Source organism: Chiloscyllium plagiosum, chromosome 7 (genome assembly GCF_004010195.1).
Source record: "Chiloscyllium plagiosum isolate BGI_BamShark_2017 chromosome 7, ASM401019v2, whole genome shotgun sequence".
Taxonomy (NCBI): Eukaryota; Metazoa; Chordata; class Chondrichthyes; order Orectolobiformes; family Hemiscylliidae; genus Chiloscyllium; species Chiloscyllium plagiosum.
The window spans coordinates 4,958,360-4,984,208 of record NC_057716.1 but is presented as its reverse complement, the minus strand read 5'-3'; the positions used below and the strand labels follow the sequence as shown (position 1 = coordinate 4,984,208).

The following is a 25,849-nucleotide window of genomic DNA, read 5'->3' as shown; positions in this document are numbered from 1 at the left end:
AGATTCATGTCGAATTCTGAGCTCAAAAACTGCATGAATTTCTGTAAAACTCTGTTATCTCACTTTTTAGATTGGAATCAATCTAAACATCAGGTCATAGACAGAGAACACAGGGGGCTAACACCTTCAACATATTATCTAGCTATCACCATTGTTAACAGCTAACCTGAGAATGCAACTTTAAAAAAAAGGGTTTTGTGATTTACACATGAAAGAAGTGAAACTATCACTGTATTCTAACAGATGAAAGGCTTAACAGACAATCAATTCTTCAATGTATAATTTCAGTTACATCACACTGCAAACGTTTGCTATAAATTCTGTGTTACGATCGAGTCTCCACAATCACCTGATGAAGGAGCGTCGCTCCGAAAGCTAGTGTGCTTCCAATTAAACCTGTTGGACTATAACCTGGTGTTGTGTGATTTTTAAAGAAATTGAGGGTTTGGTTAAGAAAAAGAAGGCAGCATAGGTCAGGTATAGACAGGATAGATCGAGTGAATCCTTAGAAGAGGAAAAAGGAAGTAGGAGTATACTTAAGAGGGAAATCAGGAGGGCAAAAAGGGGACATGAGATAGCTTTGGCAAATAGAGTTAAGGAGAATTCAAAGGGTTTTTACAAATACATTAAGGACAAAACGGTAACTAGGGAGAGATTAGGCCCCCTCAGAGATCAGCAAGGCAGTCTTTGTGTGGACCCACATAAAATGGGGGAGATACTAAACGAGTATTTTGCATCAGTATTTACTGTGGCAAAGGATATGGAAGATATGGACTGTAGGGAAATAGATGGTGACATCTTGCAAAATTTCCATATTATAGAGGAGGAAGTGCTGGATGTCTTGCAACGCATAAAGGTGAATAAATCCCCAGGAGCTGATCAGGTGTACCCCAGAACTCTGTGGGAAGCTAGAGAAGTGATTGCTGGGCCTCTTGCTGAGATATTTGTATCATCGATAGTCACAGGTGAGGTGCCGAAAGACTGGAGGTTGGCAACGTGGTGCCATTGTTTAAGAAGGGCGGTAAGGACAAGCCAGGGAACTATAGACCAGTGAGCCTGACCTCAGTTGTGGGCAAGTTGTTGGAGGGAATTCTGAGGGACACGATGTACATGTATTTGGAAAGGCAAGGACTGATTAGGGATTGTCAACATGGCTTTGTGCGTGGGAAATCATGTCTCACAACTTGATTCAGTTTTTTGAAGAAGTAACAAAAAAGTTTGATGAGGGCAGAGCAGTAGATGAGATCTACAGTGGAAACGTGATGGGCGGGCACTATTTCGTTCGGATAATCGATTATTCGGAAAATCAATTTCCTCTGGGGCTCAGAGTTTTAAAGTCTGCTCCGTGTTCAGGAGACTGCAGCAGCACACAGCGCACGAGACCCCGCCCCCAAACCCATTCCAACCCCTCCCCTCCGCCCCCAACTCGTCCCCTCATCCGAACTGCACATCAACAATAAGACTGCTGCTACTACTGTCATTGTGGGGTAAGTCTCCAAATAGTGCACACACACACACACACATGCAACTTTTTACTGCAACGTTTTGACAGGTTCCATGTTTGCCTTGCACAGGACAATGTTGGAGAGATTATTCCTGGGAAGTGGGGGTGGGTGGGGGGTTTAGGGTACACCCCCCTCTAGAACGCCAGTGAAAGTGTGGGGAGAGAGAGAGGGCGAGAGGTCAGTCATTTGGAGACAGTGCCTGTTTAATCACTGTAAACAAAAAACGCGGTCAGTGTTGGAAACACATCTTTGATGTAATGTTTGTATCGGAACATCGAGATCTCATTCAGAAGGGCTTATGCCCGAAACGTCGATTCTCCTGCTCCTTTGATGTTGCCTGACCTGCTTCGCTTTTCCAGCAACACATTTTTAAGATTTGACAAGGTTCCCCATGGAGACTGGTTAGCAAGATTAGATCTCACGGAATACGGGAAGAACTAGCCATTTGGATACAGAACTGGCTCAAAGGTAGAAGACAGAGGATGGTGGTGGAGGGTTGTTTTTCAGGCTGAAGGCCTGTGACCAGTGGAGTGCCACAAGGATTGGTGTTGGGTCCTTTACTTTTTGTCATTTACATAAATGATTTGGATGCGAGCATAAGAGGTACAGTTAATAAGTTTGCAGGTGACACCAAAATTGGAGGTGTAGTGGACAGCGAAGAGGGTTACCTCAGATTACAACAGGATCTTGACTAGTTGAGCCAATGGGCTAAGAAGTGGCAGATGGAGTTTAATTCAGATAAATGCGAGGAGCTGCATTTTGGGAAAGCAAATCTTAGCAGGACTTATAGACTTAATGGTAAGGTCCTAGGGAGTGTTGCTGAACAAAGAGACCTTGGAGTGCAGGTTCATAGCTCCTTAAAAGTGGAGTTGCTGGTAGATAGGATAGTGAAGAAGGTGTTTGGTATGCTTTCCTTTATTGGTCAGAGTATTGAGTCCAGGAGTTGGGAGGTCATGTTGTGACTGTACAGGACATTGGTTACGCCACTGTTGGAATATTGCATGTAATTCTGGTCTCCTTCCTATCGGAAAGATGTTGTGAAACTTGAAAGGGTTCAGAAAAGATTTCCAAGGATGTTGCCAGGGTTGGAGGATTTGAGTTATAGGGAGAGGCTGAACAGGCTGGGGCTGTTGTCCCTGAAACCTTATAGAGGCTTACAAAATTATGAGGGGCATGGATATGGTAAATGGACAAAGTCTTTTCCCTGGGGTCAGGGAGTCCAGAACTAGAGGGCATAGGTTTAGGGTGAGAGGGGAAACATATAAAAGAGACCTAAGAGGCAACTTTTTCACACAGAGGGTGGTAAAGGTATGGAATGAGCTGCCAGAGGAAATGGTGCAGTCTGGTACAATTGCAACATTTAAGAGGCATTTGGATGGGTATATGAATAGGAAAGGTTTGGAGGGATATGGGCTGGGTGCTGGCAGGTGGGACTAGATTGGGTTAGGATATCTGGTCGGCATGGACAGGTTGGACCAAAGGGTCTGTTTCCATGCTGTACATCTCTATTACTCTATGACGCTCATCTCAATGGACAAATAAAATTGGCCCACAACTGAGCCTGAGGTCCGAGACCATATTTGGAGGCGGGGGTGGGGGATGCTTTGTTGGACATCAGGCTCTTCATTTTCAGAAATGAGAGAATTCTGGATTTAGATGGAGAAGAAACTATCCATTCAGGTGGAGTTGGAGAGACCTCAATGGACAACCAACGAAGTATGCTTCATTGCACTGTGCTGTGCTGTGCTTCATTCCACCAGTACTAATCTATTGTTAATCTGCACAATCTCAATCTACTGGCTATCATAAGAGATTTTGGCACACATAATTTTATATTGAAAGTGGGATCACCCAAAGATATAAACCTTACAATCACAGGGATAATGAGACATCTATTCAGTGAAACAAAAGGTCAAGGACTACAAAAATAAAAAATTCACATATCCTTGTAGTAAGTGAGGGCTGCTTGCATATTATATTGAACGATTGAACGATTAAATAAAGTCCAAGTCCAGCTCATTCAACCTAGAAGTAGGTTTCAGTTAGATTATTTTGATGATGCATTACTCTGGCATTGATGGTCACATATAATTTGAACATTGGTGAAGTGGAAGCTTTTTCTGTTGACCATCTCTGCAGGTGGTTGATATAGTGCTATCGTAGCGACATGCGTACAGTCGATAGTGCACTATGCCCCAGGCCAGTGATTATGGAGAATCCCATTGTCCGAACTGCTTTACTCTGCACCACAGGGGAGTAATATGAGAATCTGTGCCTGTGAAAAATGACATCAGTATCATCCAGGATACACTTAAAGATTGAGAATTAGGAGATTTGATGCAGGTCCTGAGTTTTTTTCTAGAATGAAATTCTGGCATAAAAATTCAGGATCACTGTGACCCCCTGATGGGCATCAGGATGAAATGCATGGAGACTTCCCAAGGAGGCCTTAGCTCCTTTTGGAACCATAATATTACTGTATGTTACTTTATCTAATTATACATTACACAAACAAAGTTTTAATGCCACATGTGGTATAAAACTTTGCCATTAAACCACCAGTACAGTCCCCAAACCACAGCAGAAGAAAAGTTTGTTTTGATGTAACAGACCAGGTCCTTTCATCCTGTGTACAGTATAAGTGGTCATGTTTGCTTGAGGCCCTCACTTTAAATGTACATTCTTAGACAATGCAAATGAAGTGCAAATTGAAAATATTTACTCAATCAGTGGTGGTATGAATTTTCCAACGAATTTTTGCCCATTCTGTATGTGAAATCAATCATTTTGTCTGGTTGTTGCGCAGTTGACTTTTTGTCTGTCTTGCTAAGGTTCAGCTTTGTTTCTGTGTGAGTGAGTTACCTGCTCTGTCTGTATTAAAGAAATTTTCCTTCACCCTTTATGCTTTCCTTTGTATTACTGTCCTTGTGGCTCTCATGACCTTTCAGCACCTCCCGCTGCCCCGGCCCTCCAATTCTATTGAAGCCTTTTACATAACTATTAATGTCTTCACTTAACCCCCCCAGAGGCCATGACTTTAGAAATTCCCATGACCCTTTTTGGCAAGAGTTTCTGTGACCTATTTGATATACTCCCTATCTCCAACTTCCAGAGCTCTCAATCTCCTCTAATTCACAGAGGCCCTTTCACCCGACTATCTATAATTTCCCCATATCACCATTACTGTTACCTCAGCAACCCTGCACAAATAGGTCCCAGATTTGAATTGCTTACTTTCCGCAGGACAACATAGACTACCCTGTAAGACGTCAACCATTATTAACCAAATCTCAAGGACAGACAGTGGTCCACCTCAGATTGATTTGGCAGTACAGCTCCAACTGACTATGGCCCATTTGCTGGACCAATGTCTCAACAGCATCCAGTCCCTGGATTGTTTTCACAACTTGTGGGGTGAACCTGGCACAACCCCAGATACAGAAGGACATAGACCCCAGAACTCGAGCAGAATTAAGTACCTGATAGACTATTGCCATCTACTAGATTTGAATAGGACAATCCACTTGACTGACTGCAGTGGTACCCCTTCAATTACCATATTTCCCTTTAGTGCACCAAAAGCTGCTCCCCTTTGACTTTCATGAATAGTCATTTTCTTGTAATATATTTACTCAGTAAAATGCAGGCACACACTGCAGTCTGACATTGATGTAGCCCAAAGCTGCACATGCTATGTGATACATTGATTTTTCAGTGCTCTCCATTATCAAGACTGCCTTTCTTTCTGCGCCAAATAGCAATACAAGCCATAGAGGTTGGCAGTCTGTAGCTGAACATTAAAGATCCTGTATGCTAAGAAAGTGGTGTGACTCACAAAGAGGCTGGCAGCCAGCAAATCAGTGTTGCACTCAGTAAATGTGCATCTAAAGAGCAATGTGAAGCTCACAGACTCCAAGGTAAAATGAATGAGCACTAAGCAAAGAAGCTAAAACCTGTTAGAAGCACTCTATGCAGATACATTAGATCTTTGTCCCTTCATGCAAAGCCACCTAATGCAGATACACAATCCTTTATCCAAAATCCTTGGGGCTAGCTGGTTTTCGCAGTTTGGAATTCAGAATTTTTAAGTGACAGTTTAATGATGAAATGTAAAAATTCATACCAAACAACAGATGCACCTGTGAGTACTAAGAGTGCTGAGACAGAATTGATGTCTGCCAGTACTGGGCCACGCCACCACATCACATCTGAGTGATGTGGGCCAAGAGGGTGTGGTTTGCACTCCAAACTACCTTGTTAGAGAGAAAAATACTTCATGAAATAAACTACGGATTTTGGAACTTTTTGGATAAAGGATTGTACCTGTATAATTACACAAGTCCCAGGTGTCCCAGAGTTCCAAAGTATTGAAAGGCTGCGGGCCTGGCTGCAAGGCTTGGTGAACTGTTCCCTAAGTTTATGTTTGGTCTTCCAACCTAGTTTACTCCCAATGTGATCTTCTCTAAATTGGGGAGATTGAACGTAAACTTAGGGAATGGTTCACTGACCATTGCAGCCGGGCCCGTAGGGGCTGACCAGAACCTCCCAGTCACCACCCATTTCAATTCCCCTAACTGCTCCCTTTAAAACTTGACCATCCTTGGCCTTCTCCATTGCCACGATGAACCATACTGCAAATTGGAGAATCAATACCACATCTTCCACCTGGCGATTACAGTCTGGAGGACTCAACATTGAGTTCTCCAATTTCAAAAACATCCCTTTCCACCTCCCGACTCCCTTCCCAACCCCATCCACTGCTCCCTGCCACCAACTAGATTCATTCCTCCGATTGATCAACCAGGTCATACCCTCAACCTGTCTTTACCTCTCTCTACTTCACCACCCTGCCCACACCACCCCCTTTATCTGCAGCTCCCCCAACACCCAGTCCTGAAGAAGGGTTGCACCCGAAGGGTTGCAAAGTTGATTTCTCCACTTCCTAATGCTGCCTGGCTTGCTGTGTTCTTCCAGCGACATGCTGATAGGTGCTAAGTAAGCGAGCAGCCCTGAGTTGCAGCCTTGTCCAATCAGTTAGCTAGGTCCTTGTCCCTGCGCACAAAGTGTCTGAGCTGCAGTTAGTTGCTTGCACTTCCTGTAATGCAAGCCAGGCTTCCATTGTATTAGAGAGGTGCCCTGGACAGTCGTCCGGAGCTGGGTTATGGCAGTGTCTGTGGAGATGGGTGCATGTTTCTGGCGCCTGTAGATCATGTCCTGAACTGCTGTTTATTCATATGCAACACAAATGTCAATAATACTAAGTAGTGAGCTGAATGCACCAGGTACTCAGACTTGTTTCCATGTCTAGTTTTCTTGACATCTAGCTTGTTTGATAACTGGCTATTCATGAGGTGAGCTTGGCCATCCACAAAATGTTTAACAAGCATTAATTTCTCATAATTGCCTTAGCAAAAAACTTGCCTCGCTGCTTGAGAGAAGCATAAAAGATGAAGTGTGATGCTCCTGACTTCAATATGGGTATTGGCAGACTTCTTATTCAGTTCTACCACACCTTATGTCATAGCGCACGTAATTCAAACTCCTATAATCTGTCTAATGATTCTAATATCTCTATAATGTGATTTGATCTTGATCAGTAATGATAGGGTTCGGGTTTAACACAACCTGAAATCACAACATTTGTTGTAAGTTAATGCAACCATATATCTATCAAAATAGAGATCCAGATTAAATTGTAGATTTTATATTAAATTATTGCTACATTGATGCATCACTCATCTCTATCTTGAACTTGCAACCATCATTCTTCAAAAGTTCCTTCAGCAAGAATTGTATTTTCCCTGTGCACCAAATGTTTCAATCTCGGTGGTTACATTGTCTTGTGTTCCATGTACTTCAGTATGCCAGTAACCATTCTGTTATAAATGTGGGAAGCCTTAAGAACTTCTGTGCCTGATGCAATAGCAGTTATTTACAACACTTCACTGCATCATCTGTCCTTGGATGCTAAGTGCAGATTCAAATTGATTAGAATGCATGATGTACCAACGTTTCCCCCCAAAAAGTCAGAGTAATCCAAGATTCCAAATTGCACTCCAAATGTTTTAAGAATACTACTGAATGCATATTTACTGTGAAGCATTTGCGAATCACCTTTCTTCTTGACAGGATCTTCTCCTAATTCTGTAACTGGCTTTGAGTATAAAATCCCAAAAAGAGAGATCACTGATACTACAATCACAATTTAATAAAAATGTTTGTGTTAAAATTTAAACAAGTATAAGTTTGTTTTTTGCTTCAGGATATTCTACTTGGCAATATATAAGCCATCTCAAATTTGTCACTGCATTGCTAATTAAAACTGACACTCCTGTCTGCACATGTTGGAGTATGATTTATTGCATGATTGATTAGTAGTAACATTTTATTTGATATTCATATCTTTAAAAAATCAACTCTTCTTCAGTTTATTCCAATGACGCAGGAATATGTAACAGCTAAACTTGGCCGACAATTCATTGAACCTCCTCCATTTGATCTGGGTAGTGCTTTTGGCGACAGTCACTGCATTGCACCACTTATATTCATCCTTTCGCCTGGTGCTGACCCAATGGCTGCCCTCCTCAAGTTTGCTGAAGATCAGGTATATCGAAAAGTAATAACTATATTGCTGATTAAAGATGTGTTGAATCTACCCATGCTGTTCAAGGAAATGCACCTCCTACTACTCCTGCTGCAAAGCCTCGACATAGTAAATATTAGAGTACTGATGTGAGGGTACAATTTTATTGTGGAATAATGTTCAAAGCTGGTGCTACTAAGCAAACAAATACAAAGTAAGTCTGGTCCTTGAAATTGAAAGGATAATCCATCAGATGAATTCTGATCAAATTTTACCAAACTTATTTGCCTTGAAAGATTTGAGTCAAATCCATAATAGTTGTCTTTCTCTTCGTGGACCAAATTGGTCAAAACTGATGTGTGAGAATTCCTACCCAAATAGTGAAAATATAGCATGTTTTAGATACACTTCAAGTGTGGTTCAAATACTGTAAGTTATTGTTAAATATCATTTATTGGTCAGTGCATTGAGTATAGGAGTTGGGAGGTCATGCTGTGGTTGTACAGAACGTTGGTTAGGCCTCGTTTGAAATACTGTGTTCAATTCTAGTCCCCCTGCTACAGGATGGATATTGTGAAACTTGAAAGGGTTCAGAAAATATTTACAAAGGTGTTGCCAGGGTTGAAGGGTTTGAGCTGTAGGGAGAGGCTGAGGCTGTTTTGCCTGGAGCATCAGCTGTTGAGGGTGACCTTATAGAAGTTTATAAAACTTGAGGGGCATGGGGGATAGGATGTATCGCCAAGGTTTTCCCCAGGATAGGGGAGTCCAAAACTAGAGGGCATAGGTTTAAGGTGAGAGGGGAAAGATTTAAAAGGACCTAAGGGGCAACTTTTTCATGCAGAAGGTGCTGCGTGTATGAAATGAGCTGCCAGAGGAAGTGGTGGAAGCTGATACATGTGCAATGTTTAAAAAGCATCTTGATGGATATGTGAATGGGAAGGCTTTAGAGGGATGTGGGCCAAATGCTGGCAAATGGGACGAGATTTATTTAGGATATCTGGTCAGCACGCATGAGTTGGACTAAAGGGTCTGTTTCCATGCTGTACATCTCTATGACTCTATCTTTGTACATTAAGACAGCTCACTGGTTTTAGCCTCCTACCTTTCTGATGCAAGCTAATAATAAATCTGATTGTTCAGTTGATAGGTCAAGTGAACTAAACAGACTACAGAAATCAACTTTGATCCATATTGTTGTTCTCACTTTCAACTCTTCTATGGCAGCAATCCACCTTACCGTAGTAATTTCCTTTAACCTTCAGACCCTCCATGTTTCAATATTGGACTTACTCTTAAGTCCCACTCATGATGCTTGACCAGAAACAGTACTCCTTTGCCTTCCCACAGCACTCTGCACTTTCAAAAAGCTCTGTAATGCTCCTATTGAAAAGGCATGGTGAAAAGACATGCAATTGGTTAATCAACCATGGATCATCTGATTTACATTGTGGTGTTACTAATGGAGGCTGATGTTCAGTAAGTGCAGTATTAGATACTAAATGCACCTAACTAAAATTGAACATGTACTGTGTATAGTTGATGTCTGAACTTGCATTTCCTAGTAAATATACCAGCATTATTACCCTCTCAGGAACCACTTGGAGTAGGGTAAGAAAATCAATATAACAATATCTTTATAGGCTTGTGTATAAATAACTACTTTTGAAAAGCTTTGCTGTCTCTATATTGAATGATTCACTATTGCACAAAAAAAAATCATTTGGCATTATACTGCTTCAGCTGTGCTTTAAAATGGAAATAATGGCCAGAATTTTCAGCACAAAATAATAATGTTCAGTTTAGATTAGATTAGATTAGATTAGATTACAGTGTGGAAACAGGCCATTCGGCCCAACAAGTCCACCAAAGCGCAACCCACCCATACTCCTACATTTACCCCTTACCTAACACTACAGGTAATTTAGCCTGGCCAATCCATTTACCCCTTACCTAACACTACGGACAATTTAGCATGGCCAATTCACCTGACCTGCACATCTTTGGACTGTGGGAGGAAACCGGAGCACCCGGAGGAAACCCACGCAGACACGGGGAGAATGTGCAAACTCCACACAGTCAGTCGCCTGAGGCGGGAATTGAACCCGGGTCTCTGGCGCTGTGAGGCAGCAGTGCTAACCACTGTGCCACCGTGCCGCCCACTAACGAGAGGTTTAGAACTTTCGAACCCCAACTGTATAAGAGGTGCATCCTAAAGTGTAATCTTACAGGATTTAACAGGCCACATTCAAAGTTGTCCTCCAAATAATAGGCAGCAGATATACAAAGGAGATCCGATTAGTGCACTCGGACTCCACCATAGAAGGTCAGGCAGGTGAAGTGAAAGAAATCCTCTGCAAGACAGTGGCCTGTGCCTATTAGTTGAAATAATTTGAAAATTCTGTGCACAGAACTGTCTGGGGTATTGATCAGTTTGAAGGAGAAGTGCCTTTTGAAGCTTTCTACCTCTTCCTACATGGATGTGCAAAATCATATGATAGGGCTCTGTTATTAAATTGAGACTGTGTTTCCGAGTCCTGATACAGTAGGGGCCCATTTGCCTTCTGTAAATTTCAGTGTTGTGCATAATTAAGGACTAATTGACCTTTTCGAGTACATTGCTTCACAGCCCATTGCAAATGTCTAGGTAAACACAACTGCTCAGTTTCCTCCAGGTTCTCCGGTTTCCTCCCACAATCCAAAGATGTGCAGATCAGGTGAATTGGTCATGCTAAATTGCCCATAATGTTCAGAGATATGCAGGTTAGGTGCATTTAGTCAGGGGTAAATGTAGGGTCATAGGATAGGAGAATGGGTCTGGGTGGGTTACTCTTCGGAGGATCGGTGTGGGCTTGTTGGGCTAAATAGTCTGTTTCCACACTGTCAGGATTCTATAATTCTATGGCAATGTGGGAAGACAGTCTGATGTGTTTCAACTCCTTGTCCTGTCTCCAAGCAGCCTACATGATGCTGAGAAAATTCTGGTCTTTATATGCATCCATGTGAAAAATATCAATCAATTTCTTCTGTCTGTACAGGGATTTGGGGGATCTAAGCTGAGCTCTCTGTCCCTTGGGCAGGGTCAAGGGCCAATAGCCATGAATATGATTGAGAAGGCTGTGAAGCAAGGGTCCTGGGTGGTATTACAAAACTGCCACCTGGCAACATCATGGATGCCGACATTAGAAAGAGTCTGCGCGGTAAGAATTTGTGCTCAATTTATTGTAAATGTTTAAAAACAGAAGGAGCTTTTTGAAAAAAATGTACCAATTTTTGTTTTGTGGTTTCTCCTTTAAGTCTAAAAATGTGCAGGCAACAATTTCAGACTCAGCACCTGCTGGAAACAGACTGAAGGTCTTAATAAACTGAGGATGATACAGTTGAGCTCCAAGAACCATGTGTTTCCTATCTGCATTGTTGCCACTGGTTTCACAAACTGTTCAATAACATATAGATTGGAAGTATTTCCAGCAATGTAATAGGAGTGATAGCTGTGAAAAGAAAGAGCTGAAAGCATGAACAGCATCCATTTCTACTATCATTGATTCCTGCTTGGCAATACTTAATGCCTTTGATCTCCTTGTTGCTTTGATTTCTCTGCTTTTGGATTTCTTGCATTGATTTCTACACTCTCTCTCTCTCATCACCCCTCCAGTACGCTGTTTCTTATTAAGATGTTGATGCAGGCTCATGAAAATTCATTGTCCTCCCAGATGATCTGCCTCCACAGTCATTGAGCTATCGCAGTGAAGATGTGGAGGTGCCAGTGTTGGACTGGGGTGGACAAAGTTAAAAATCACATGACAACATGTTACTGTCCAACAGGTTTATTTGAAATTACTAGCTTTCGGGCCGCTGCTCCCACATTAGGTAGCTGTTGAGCAGGATTGTAAGACACAGAATTTATAGCAAAAGATCACAGTGTCGTGCAACTGAAACAATATATTGAACAAACCTAGATTGCTGTTAAGTCTTTCATCTTTTAGAATGGGTTTCAGGTTTCGGTTCATTAATATGTAAACCCCAGAACTGCTTTTAAGTCACATTACCAAGATAATTTAAGGTTTTATTTAAAAAAAGGTGACATCTCAACTCAGACAATGCAATAAAGGTGTGAGGTTAGAGTCTGTCTGTATCCCAATCTTGAGCTAGACTGGTTCTATTTCCAAAGTAGGAATTCATAAAATATTACATGGATTGACTGCCTGCATTGACTGCTTGCAGATTATGTGCTTTTTGAACAAAATAGGATATATCTGCAATTATAATTCTGCAAATGCAAATTCACCCTATAGACTTATATGTGTGTGTGTGTGAGCATGTGAGTGAGAGAGAAAATGTGTGTGTGTTGTTTGTGTGCACGTTTGGTAGAGTGTGTGCATGAGTGTGGCAGAGTATAGCTTGTGAGAGATTGTGTGCATGGGTGTGAGTGTGGGGGGGTTTATGTGTGTCTGTCTGAAAGAGAGTATGTGTATGAAAGAGGGTCTGCATGAATGTGTGTGTATGTATGCTTGTGTGTGTGTGTTTGTGTGTGTGAGAGAGAGTGTATAGTGTAGTGGGGTCACCTGTACTGTGACATGAACGCAAGGTCCCAGTTGAGGCCATCCTCACGGGTACCGAACTTGGCTAACAGCCTCTGCTCGGCCACTCTGCATTGTTGCGTATCCGGAAGTCCGCCGTGGAGGGTGGTCACCTGAAGATCCAAGGCCAAATGTCCTTGACCGCTAAAGTGTTCCCCGACTGGGAGGGAACACCCCTGTCTAGCGGTGTCGATTCATCTGTTGTGGTAGTGTCCGCTTGGTCTTGCCAATGTACCATGTCTTGGGGCATCCTTGCCTGCAGCTTATGAGATAGAGAACGTTGGCTGAGTCACATGAGTACCTGCTGCATATGTGGTGGTTGGTGTTCCCACGTGTAATGGTGGTATTCATGTCGACACTCTGACATGTCTTGCAGTGATTGCCATGACAGGTTGTATGGTGTTGTGGTCAATGTTGTCCTGAAGGCTGGGCAGTTTGTTGCGAACAATGGTTTCTTTAAGATTCAGCAGTTGTTAAAGGTGAGACATGGAGACGTAGGGAAGTTGCTCATGAGAGGTGCTCATCCTCATCAACAATGTGTTGCAGGTTGTGAAGAACATGGTGTAGTTTCTCCGCTCCCAGGAAGTACTAGACAACGAAGAGTAGCCTATCTGTCGCTTTCCGTGCCTGTCTCCTGAAGAGGTCATTATGGTTTCTTGCTGTGGTACATTCAAACTGGTGATCAATGGGTTGAGCATCGTACCCTGTTCTTACAAGGGTGTCTTTAAGCACCTTCAGTTGTCCATCGCGTTCTTCCTCATCTGAACAGACCCGTGCAAGTGCAAGGCTTGTCTGTAGGGAATGGCTGTTTTAATATGTTTATGGTGGAAGCTAAAGAAGTACAGCATCTTGAGCTTATTGGTGGGTTTGTGGTAGAGTGAGGTACTGAGGTGTCCATCCTTGATGGAGATGCATGTATCCAAGAATTAAACAGATACTGAAGAGTAATCCATGGTAAGTCTGATGGTGAGATGAAACTTGTTGATAACACTGTGTAGTCTTTTCAGTGACTCCTCAGGTCCAGAGGAAGAAAATATCATCAATATATCTTGTGTATAGTGCAGATTGGAGGTCCTGTGCAACGAAGAAGTCTTGTTCAAACTTGTGCATGAAAATGTTGACATATTGGGGTGCAAAGTTGGTCCCTATGGCTGTTCCGTGTGTCTGGATGAAAAATTGGTTGTCAAGATGAAACCAATGTGGTCGAGGATGAAGTGGATGAGTTGTAGGATGGTGCTAGGAGATTGGCAGTTGTTGGTATTGAATACTGAGTTCCATTGCCTGATACGATGGGATGTCCAGGTATGTTGGCTTTGTGTATCTTTGGAAGACAGTAGAAGTCCACTACGTGAGAAGTACATGGATGACTGTGCATATGAACTCTGTAGGACCTAATCAAAAGTTTTGATCAACCTGCTTAGTTCACGTGTATTCTTTGGTTGGGTCAGTAGGTAGTCGCCTGTAGTGTTCCTGGTGATTCAGTTGTCGGTACAGTTCCTTGCAGTGTCCATTCTATTCTGAATGACGATGGCTCCTCCTTTATCTGCTGGTTTGATGACAATGTTGTGATTGGTTTTGAGAGCATGGATGGCATAGCTTGTTGATCGGGTGATGTTTTGCTCTACCTTGTGGGTATGGCTGATGAATCTGGCATTTACACATTTCCTGATGGTTTGAGCATACATGTCAAGCCCAAGCGGCAGTCCTCGAGGGGGTCCAAATTGACTTCTTGTTTGGTCGCTGCACCATGGAGCTCTCTGAAGACTGTTCCAATTCATTGGTTGGCTCATTGCTAACATCTTTGAAGAATTCTCAGAGTCTCATTTATCTGATGAATTCCTCCGTGTCTGCTGCAAGACCAATGGGGTCCATTTTGGTGGCTCAGCTGAAAACTTCAATCTCTTCTCTCTTTCTCTCACACGCACACACACACACACACATTTTCTCTCTCTCTCTCACTCATGCACGCACACACACATATAAGTCTTTGCATTTGCAGAATTGTATTTGCAGATTACTTTGTTCAGAAAGCACACAATCTGCAGGCAGTCAATCAATCCATGAAACAACGTGGACAAGATGTATGGCAGAATCAGACAAGAAGTTTGGCAAGATCCATTTTGTTGTTGAGATCATCTCGCTCCATCTTTAAGCTTTTCATAAGCGGTGTAGCGAGACCCTTGCTAGGCAGCATTGAGATACCAATTGATTAACACTTTTTAAACAACTTTTCATGCCACATTCTCCTCATTTGATGCAGCCTCCTATCTTACCAACCTGTCCAAACATACTAGACATGGGGGATTCTTGACATGAAAACCAGCACCGGGTACTTGCACCAGATGGATTCAGCTCACCACTTGCTCCGAACAACTTCTATGTGGATAGATATATTTAGATATGTCCCATGGGCACCAGCCACACACGAGCACAAGTCCACAAACTTTGACATTTGAGAAACTTCAACCTCTAAGATCCCTAATGGCAAATTTGTGATCCGCTTGCAGGATAGTTCTGCACTTCCATGCTGCACTTCAAGCTGCACTGGCAGCTGCCATTGTAATGCGGCAACAAGGATAATTTGCACTCAGAGAAATGCATCAGCTCAAAGACTGGACCAGGCTGTATGTCTACGCTCTTTGCTTGGTCTCTTAGTGTTCACTCACTCTGAGCCTACCAGATGCTGATAGCTTTCTGCATTGTATTGCCTTGCCCTTGAACTTCGTCCCTTCTTAAAAATGTGTTGCTGGAAAAGCGCATCAGGTCAAGCAGCATCAAAGGAGGAGAATCGACGTTTCCGGCATATGCCTGAAACGTCGATTCTCCTTCTCCTTTGATGCTGCCTGACCTGCTGCACTTTTCCAGCAACACATTTTTAAGGACTGATTTCCAGCATCTGCAGTCCTCACTTTCTCCTCCTTGAACTTTGTCCCCTCAGCCAGAGGTACCAGGCTCATACTACTGCTGTCTTGTTGTGCTGTTTAGCACAGACACAAAGCCAGGAGCTCCTCATAGCTGTTAGCAGACCTCAATTCAGTCAAGCGAGATAGCATTCACTCATGGGTTCCTGGCGCATAATTCAAGGGCAGCTTTCTATACCAGTGCATGCCCTACTGGAGTGGTCAGAGTCAAGAGTGATGAGTCAATTGACAAGCAGAACTCCACCCATTCTTGACCCTTCCTGCCCTTTTCTGAAATGAGAAAGAGTCAATATTATGGGAATTGAAAGTGGATAGCACTGCTGTTACTTTTGGAGGTGTCCAGAGTGGATAAGAATGCAGAGCCGAGGCCATGCAGATTTAGTGGTGTTGGATATTGGGATGTATGAGAGTGACTGGCAAAGATGTTGCAGGCAATAGTGACAGAAGTGGAGCGTGAACCTCGATGGCAACTAGGTACAGTTTCAGAAATAGTGAGTGTGAAGTATCAGAGAGGAGATGGTGCCACTTCTGCCTCCCACACTCAGCATTCCTCCAGATGGCTAAGACTGTTTTAAGCCAGCTGGCATAGTCTGGTTTTGTGGCCTCTACTTAGCCAAGAGGAAGCCTAGCATTGGCACCATCACATCCAGCAGGACTTCCAGGCATGGTGTCAATTTCTCCCTGTTTGCCATGCTTGGGCAAATGTCAGGTCAGCTCCAGCCTCTTGGCACTTGTCCAGGTGCACTACAGGCTTTTAAAGATGCAAGGCCCAAAGGATGCCTGTCAATTTTGAGCAAACTACTGAATGTTGAGCTGTTCTGAAATAACATATAGTAAGATGGGGTGGGAACTCAATGTGGTCCCCTTCATAGGGGCGTCATAGGTAATTAATGAGGCGAGTTTGGCATGGTACTGCTGGGCCTTTGGGTTACTGGTAATTATCACTCAAATTATCTACCTTCCAATCTTTGGATGGCTGTGGTTTCTGGCTGATTTGGCAATGATTATCAAAGGGATGAAATTCGCACTAACTGAAATACTTATGCCTTACTTCATTTCTGAGATCTGAAATCACACTTACTATTTTTGATCTTTAACCCTGTATGAAGCTTTTTAGTGGTATGATTGTATCCTTCAATGTCTAAACTAAATTGTGTTTACCTCATCTGTACCATTGCTGTCATATTGGTTGAGAAATTGAGTTGTTTGAGCAGAGTGACATCAAAGCACATCTTCAAGGCTCATTTAAATGAGATATAAACAAAGGGATTGGTCTCTGCTTTAGGCATGGACCCAGGCACATTGTTTCCTACCTTTACTAATATGGTGTGTGGTGTTCTTCTGTTAAGTGTGTGCATGCATTTCACTCACCATATTGGTGCTTTAGTGTCTGCTTTATGTCTTTGATTTGCATGTGGAAATGTCCAGATTATCATGTTTCTTTCTCCAGCAAAAATAATACTTGAAGTGTTTCCTCAAAATGTACTAAGGCCTGAGATCAACCTTTTGAGCTGCTTTCCTTTCTGAGCAATGTTAACAGTAGAACTGGAAATAGACTATCAACATTCAACTATCATCATTTGACTTTAATACCTGGGATTTTCATAGACTAAAAATTGTTTTTAAAAAAAGATGCTACTGACTTAAATGGCTGCTGCGAACACCTGACAAACTTAGGCAATTCTCAATTGAATGAATAACAATACTGCCTGCAGTGGAATTACCATTTTAATCAGAGGTTCTGAAACATATGAGACATCAAGAAATTTGCATCTCTTGTTTGATCAAACATTAGCATGATAAAATTCAGATACTGAGAGATGAAAGGTTACCTGTGACTATCGAGCTTGGATTGAAACAATTGAATAGACACCAGAATCCACAAATAAATTGTATATCGATAGCAGCCTCTGAACAAAAGGAGAGAGAGAAAGCAAAGTGCATTTTTAACAGGAAGTTGAAAACTATTCTCCCCATCTCCCTCTCAATCAGAACCAGTGCCAGTGAAAAAACATCTTGGAAAAACCATCATTCACCAAGAAATTAAGGTTTGAGTCATAGCACAAAGAAAAGCCTTTCGATCCATCGAATTGGTGATGGTCAAAAACAACTACCTTGCTGTTCTAATCCCCTTTCACAGCTTATATCTTTGTATGCCTTGGCATCGCAAGTGTACATCTAAATTCTTCTGAGATGTTTTGAAAGATTTTACCTCTTCCACCCTTACAGGTATAAGTACCAAAATCCCAGACCTTTGCTATTTGGGATGTATATAGATTTAGACTTGAAGGTAGATCAGTAAGTTTGCAGATGATACAAAATTGGGGGTTGGGGAGATGGTAAGTAGCGAATAGGATAGCCTTAAATTACAGAAGGATACAGATGAGTCGCTCAGATGGGCTGATCAGCAACAAATAGAATACAATCAATAAGTCTGGGTGAAAGAATCTTTCTTCACATTCCCTCTAAACCTCCTGCTTCATATCTTAAATCTGTGTTCTCTGGTTATCCTTGCATCAAGGGGAAATATTCACCCTTATAATTTTGTATATCTCAGTCGTGTTCCCCCTCAGTCATCTCTGCTCCAAGGAAAACAGGTCTGTCCATCCTCTCTTCATAACTGGAACTCCCCAGCCCAGGCAATATCCTGATAAATCTCCTCTATACACTCTCCAATGGAACCTTGCCTTTAATATGGATTCCATAGCAACACACAATACTCTAGCAGTGGCCTAACTAAGATTTTATGTGGTTTCAGTATAACCTCCCTGCTCTTAAACTCTATGCCTCAGCTAATAAAAGAAAGCATCCCATATGCTGCTTTAACCACTTTACCTACTTGTCCTGCAAGCGTAATGGACTTGTGAACATGCACACCTAGGTACTTCTGATCCTTGGTGCTTTCCAGTGTCCTGCCATTCATCATGTATTCCCGTGCCTTGTTTGTCCTGCCCAAGTACATCACCTCACATTTATCGATTGAATTCCATTTGTCACGATCAGCCCATCTGACTGGCTCATCTGTATCCTTCTGTCATCCAAGGCTATCCTCCTCACATTTACCACCAAACCAATTTTTGTATCATCTGCAAACTTACTGATTAACCTTCAAGTCTTCGAGTATAAATCATTTATGTATACCCCAAACAAGAAAAGCCTCAACACTAATTCCTGCGAAATCCTACTGGACACAGGTTTCCATTCATACAAATACCCCTCAACCATCGTCCCCTGCTTCCTGCCACAAGCCAATTCTGGTTCCAATTAGCCAAATTCCCTTGAATCCAATAAGTTTTTGCCTTCACTATTGGACTCCCATGCAGGACCTTATTGAAAACCTTGCTGAAGTCAAAATAGACTATATCAAATGCATTGCAGTCATCTACACACACAGCTACCTTTTTGAAACATTCAATCAAGTTGGTTCTTTTAATAAAACCATACAGACTGTACTTGATTAATCCCTGCCTCCAAGTGGAGATTAACTCTGTCCTTCAGAATTGTTCCAAATTATCTGCAAGCATCACCACCTCTGAGGAAACAGCTAAACAGTTCGGCCTCAGGTTTCATTCGTGCAATTGAAAACCTCTGAAAACTTTAAACTGTCTTTACCCTTCTATCTGCATAGACCCTCTCACATTTCTTTTTAAGCTTGTTAATTGTTTTTAACATGTATTTGATGTCATGTTTTTGCAATTTTCCCAATGTAATAGGTAATAAAATTTCTCTTCCTTTCATTCAAGGAAACCTTGTAATTAATTGTCTCCTTCATTTTGATTGAGTTAATTATATTATATTATGTTATAGTATATTAACTTTATTATATTAAGTATATTAACAGCCTAGAGGCCAACGCACCTAGTACTTTTTCTCCTCCTGCCCTATCGAAAATAATGGAAATTTGTTTTGGACAATTAAATAGCTTCTGAGTACTTGCTAATAATGTTATGCTAAGGCACAGGCCTGACTTATATTATGATCCCCTCCAGTCCCAGCTCCCATTTCATTGAAAAAGCCACATTACAATACTGCTGCTTTTCCTGCTGTACCTGTTGCATACTCCAACTCAACTGTCCTCCCTCAAATGATGAATCAGTACTCCTCTATGTTGAACAACACTTGGAGGAAGCATTGGGGATGTCAAGGATACAAAATATACTCTGAGTTGGAGATTTCAATGTCCATCACCAAGCGTGGCTCAGCAGCAGTACTACTGATCGAGTTGGATAGTCCTCATGAACATAGCTGCTAGACTGGGTCTGTGGCAGTTGGTGAGGGAACCAACAAGAGGGAAAAACATACTTGACCTCATCCTTACCAATGTGCTAGCTGTAGATGCATCTGTCCATGACAGTATCAGTGAGAGTGGCCTTTACGTTGAGAATATCCTTCATCGTGTTATGTGGCACTATCAACATGCTAAATGGGATAGACTTTGAACTAACCTAGCAACTCAAGACTGGAGATCCATGATATGCTGTGGGCCATCAACAGCATTAGAGTTGTACTCCAGCACAATCTGTAATCTCATAGCCTGGCAACTCCCACACTCAACCATTACCACAAATCCAGGGGATCAACGCAGTTCAGTGGAGAATGCAGGAGGGCATGCCAGGAGCAGCACCAGGCATATCTGAAAATGAGGTGTCAACCTGGCGAAGCCACCAAACATGACTACTTTCATGCCAAACAGCTTAAGCAGCAAGTGACAGACAAAACTAAGCTAACCTATGGACCAGATCTAACCCTTGCAGTCCTGTCACATCCAGTTGTGAATGGTGATGGATGTTTAAACAACTCACTGGAGGAGGAGGTCCACAAATCTCCCCATCCTCCATGATGGAAGAGTCCAGAACATCAGTGCAAAAGATAAGGCTGAAGCTTTCACAGCAATCTTCATCCGGAAATGCCAAGTGGATGATCCATCTCAGCCTTCTCCAGTTGTCTCCAGCAATACAGGTACCAGTCTTCAGCCAATTCAATTCACTCCACCTGATATTCAGAAATGGTTGGAGACACAGGATACTGCAAAGGCTACGGGCCCTGACAACATTCCGACAATATTACTGAAGATTTGTGCTCCAAAACTTGTCATTCCCCTAACCAAGCTGTTTCAGTACAGATACAACACTGGAACCTACTTGACAATGTGGAAAATTGCCCAGTACGTCCTGTACACAAAAAGCAGGACAAATCCAATTACCACTCCTTCAGTCTACTCTCGCTCATCAGTAAAGTAATGGAAGGTGTTATCAACAGTGCTATCAAGCAGCACCTACTCAGCAATAACTTGCCCAGTGATTCCCAGTTTGGGTTCTGCCACTCAGCTCCTGACCTCATTACAGCCTTGGTTCAAACATGGACAATAGAGCTGAATTCCAGAGGGGAGGAAAGAGTGACAGCCCTTGACATCAAGGCTGCATTCGACCTAGTGTGGCACCAAGGAACCCCAGTGAAACTGGAATCAACGGATACTGGGGGCCAAGCTCTCCAGTTGTTGGAGTGATACCTGGCATATAAGAAGATGGTTGTGTTTGTTGGAGGTCAGTCATCTCAGCTCCAGGATGTCTCTAGGTCCAACCATCTTCAACTGCTTCATCAATGACCTTCCCTCTGTCATTATGTCAGAAATAGGGATGTTTGTAGATGAGATTACACAATGTTCAGTACCATTCACGACTCCTCAGATACTGAAACAGTCCATGTTCAAAAGCAACAAGATCTGGATATCAACCAGGCTTGGGCTGACAAGTGGCAAGTAACATTCACCCCACACAAATCTCAGGCTATGACCTTGACCAATAAGCGACAATCCAACCACCACCCTTAATGTTGAATGCTGTTAGCATCACTGAATCCCTCACCATCAACATTATCATTGGCCAGAAACTCATCTGGACTTACCACATAAACACAGTGGCTATAAGAGCAGGTCAGAGGCTAGGAATACGGCTGTGAGTAACTCACCTCCTGATTCCCCAAAACCTGTCCACCATCTACAAGGCACAAGTCAGGAGTGTGATGGAATACTCCTCACTTGTCTGGATGAATGCAGCTCCAACAACACTCAAGAAGCTTGACACCATCCAGGACAAAGCAGCTCGTTTGATTGGCGTCACATCCACAAGCATCCACTCCCTCCACCACTGATGCTCAGTAGCAGCAGAACATATTATCTACAAGATACACTGCAGAAACTTACTGGACAGTACCTTCCAAACCCACAACCATTTCTATCTACAAGGACAAAGACAGCAGGTAAATGGGAACACCACTGACTTCAAGTTACCCTCCAAGCCACTCACCATCCTTTCCTTTTGTGTCACTAGGTCAAAATTGTAGAATTCCCTCCATAAAGGCATTGTGAGTCAACCCACAGCAGGTGGATTGCAGCAGTTGAAAAAGGCAGCTCACCATCATCTTCTCAAAAGCATCTCAGGATGGGCAATAAATGCTACCTAGCTAGCGATGCCCAAATCCCACAAATGAATAAATGAAAACTATTTGCATGTAGGTGTTGTACCTGGCATCTCAGCATAGAACTCTAATTTAATATTAAGTGGGTTTCTTGCCAGAATAATACCAAGCAAAAGGTTACTTTGACAATGGCAATGGTTGGTAAACTGATGTAAAAGCTACAGTAAGTTGTTTTCAGGTGCTTTCTCCCCATTTATAACCAGTAACCGAAGATTTATACCAGCAGCTGTTAAAGTTGAAGTGAAAATATCTTGCATCATTTATGAGGATGTGGATATGCATTTTTGTCAACATTGATTTTTGTGGAAAAGTTAATAAAATTTTAAAGTAGAAAATCCATATGTGTACTTGGCTGCTTTCTCTTTGTTTATCTCCAACAATGCACCTTTGAACAGAATCTGTAATCTCTGAAATTCAGCCCTACCAAATTGACATAAACTCTTACATCTTGAATCTTTTTATAGTATCTTTTGAATGAAGTTACCAATTGAGGGAAATTTGGGCAGTTTTGTGGTCTGGCTTTTATTAATGAAATTAACTTAGTTTCCATTTCTTATAACTATCAAAGAAAGATGTTTGAGCCATTAGTTTGTATTGAGTTTGAACTGAAGTCTCATGATGACAGAGCATTGCTTTCGCTCACTGTAGAAAGTGTTTCCAACTGTAGCAAATTTTGATTCTGCCTTAATAACTCCAGGACATGGGTTTAAAAGCTGTAACCCAATGCTTGTATAAAATTTACAACAGAGTACTTTTCGTCTTCTGATAGAGTGCTATCCACCAATTACTTCATGTTTTGTTGGTGTATACATGATATTGCTCATGTTTAACTTATGGGTTTAATTTTGATCACCTATCCTATGTCCATGTCTTTGAAAGAATGCCAAAGTGAACGTATATTTTGAGAATAAGACTGGAGAAATAATATCAGGGAACCTGGAAATGGGAGGGGAATTGAACAACTACTTTGCATCAATCACCATAATAGAACAAAAGGACAGGAGGATACCATTCATCCCTTTGAGCCTGTTCCACCATTCAATAAGACTATGGTTGATTTGTGGCCTAACTCTTATACCTGTGTTTGGTCTATATCCTTAATATCTTTGCTTAACAAAAATCTATCTATCTCAGATTTAAAATTAACTTTGTGTGTAAAAGTGCTTCCTAACACCGCTCCTGAATGATCTGGCCCTAAGTCTCAGACTATTCCCCCAGTCCTAGAATCTCCAACCAGTGGAAATAGTTTATCTGTGTTTGCCTTCCTGTTAACACCTTGAAGACTTTGATTAGATATCCCCTTAACTTTATAAATTCTAGAGAAAACAGGCCTAATTATAGTCAGAGTCATAGAACTGTACAGTACAGAAACAGATCCTTCAATCCAGCATGTCCATGCTGACCAGATATCCTAAATTAATCTAGTCCTGTTTGCCAGTTTAGTGGCCCATATCCCACTAAACCCTTCCTAGTCATGTACCCACTCAGATACCTTTTAAATGTTGTATTTCTACCAGCCTCCACCAATTCCTCTGAACGCTCATTCCATACACTCACCACTCACTGGATGAAAATATTGCCCCTTAAGACCCTCTTAAATCTTTCCCCTCTCACCTTAAACCTGTATCCTCTAGTTTTGGACTCCCCTTCCTTGGGGAAAAGTCTTTGGCTATTCGCCCTATCCATGCCCCTCATGATTTATAAACTTCTTAGCATTGATGCGCCAGGCAAAATAGCCCCAGCCTCTTCAGCCTCTCCCTATAGCTCAAACCCTCCAACTCTGTCAACATCTTTGTAAATCTTTTCTGTACCCTTTCAAGTTTCACAATATCCATTCTATAATTTTTCCTCATAATTTAACCCCTGATGTCCAGGTTTCATTCTTCTAAACCTATGTTGTTCTCCTTTATGATGAGAGGTTGAGTAGATTGGGCCTGTACTTGTTGGAATTTGGAAGAATGAGAAGCAACCATATTAAAACATACAAGATTCTTTGGACACTTGACAGGGTGATGTGAAAAGGTTGTTTCCTCTGTGGGAGAGTCTAGCGCCAGAGGATGTAATCTCAGAATAAGGGGGTCACACATTTAACAGAGTAGTGAGGAGGAATTCTTATTCTGAGAGTAGTGAATCTATGGAATTCTTTACCGCAGAGGGCTGAAGCAGCTGTGTTGGGAAGGATATTCAAGACTGAGATAGACAGACTGTTAATCAGTAATGGAACCCTGACCTACAAGGAAAGGCAGGAAAGTGGAGCAGAGGGTTATAGATTAGCTATAATCTCATTGAATAGTGGAGTAGATTTGGTGGACGAAATGGCCTACTTCTGCTCATTTGCTTTATGGTCCTATAGTCCAAACTTAAAAATTACAAAATTATATAATTGCGCAGTAAATGAAAAATTTGGAAAATGTGCAATAGAAACACACAAACTACAACTATTACATTTTTGTCCAAGAATGTTGGCTGCCTTTACTCTTTTTACTAAAAATTTAGATAACAGAAAGGTATCAAATATTAACCTTAAGAACATTAGTGTTAACATTGCCCTGGGGTGCGGGAATCCAGAACTAGAGGGCAGAAGTTTAGGGTGAGAGGGGAAAGATATAAAAGAGACCTAAGGGGCAACCTTTTCACGCAGAGGGTGATGCACGTATGGAATGCCAGAGGAAGTGGTGGAGGCTGGTACAATTGCAACTTTTAAAATACATCTGGATGGATATATGAATAGGAAGGGTTTGGAGGGATATGGGCTGGGTGATGGCAAGTAGGACTAGATTGGGTTGGGATATCTGGTCAGCATGGACGAGTTGAACCAAAGGGCCTGTTTCCGTGCTGTACATCTCTCTGACTCTATGATTCTATAACATTGTACATTATAATTTTGTTACTTATTGCTCACTTTCTGGAAGTCACTAAGAAAAATAGGGTCATACTGCTATGTTTTATTTTAAAGAGTAAAGTTTATTTTTAATGCAGCTCCTTTCTGTCAATTTAGAATTAACATTGTTTCATCTGTGGCATTATATTTCAGGAACTGAATCCAGAGACTACGCATCCTGACTTCAGACTGTGGCTTACAAGCTATCCATCTCCAAATTTCCCAGTTTCTGTCCTTCAAAATGGCGTGAAAATGACAAACGAAGCTCCAAAGGGTCTTCGATCTAATATTATCCGATCCTACCTCATGGATCCCATTTCTGATCCGGAGTTCTTTGGTAGCTGCAAGAAGCAAGTTAGTGGCAGTTTATTCACAAATCATGCAGGATTAACAAATTATCTTAGGACGATGCAAGGGTAGACACATTATTAGTCTCTGTGACCCTAATTTGAAGATCTTGGCTGCATTGTGAGACAGCATAATGTCGTGATGTTATTGTGGAAGCTCAAAATTCAGAAAAGGCTTACCTTGCTCTTCTAACAACCTTTGTGACATAGATTAGATTAGATTACTTACAGTGTGGAAACAGGCCCTTCGGCCCAACAAGTCCACACCGACCCGCCGAAGCGTAACCCACCCATACCCCTACATTTACCCCTTTACCTAACACTACGGGCAATTTAGCATGGCCAATTCACCTGACTAGCACATCTTTGGAATGTGGGAGGAAACCGGAGCCCCCGGAGGAAACCCACGCAGACACGGGGAGAACGTGCAAACTCCACACAGTCAGTCGCCTGAGATTGTGAGACAGCATAATGTCGTGATGTTATTGTGGAAGCTCAAAATTCAGAAAAGGCTTACCTTGCTCTTCTGACAACCTTTGTGACATGTTGCGCCCTATA

The 25,849-nt window shown here is 42.1% G+C and overlaps 1 protein-coding gene across 1 annotated transcript in view; it reads left to right on the top strand.

The window, feature by feature from the left end:
* dnah7 (dynein, axonemal, heavy chain 7) overlaps nucleotides 1-25,849 on the top strand; it is a 414,399-nt gene that overhangs the window by 323,187 nt on the left and 65,363 nt on the right. Inside the window, exons 54-56 of the mRNA XM_043692898.1 lie at nucleotides 7,933-8,109; nucleotides 11,124-11,285; nucleotides 25,098-25,298. Of these exons, the coding sequence (XP_043548833.1) occupies nucleotides 7,933-8,109; nucleotides 11,124-11,285; nucleotides 25,098-25,298 (540 nt within the window). The remainder of the gene's footprint in view (nucleotides 1-7,932; nucleotides 8,110-11,123; nucleotides 11,286-25,097; nucleotides 25,299-25,849) is intronic.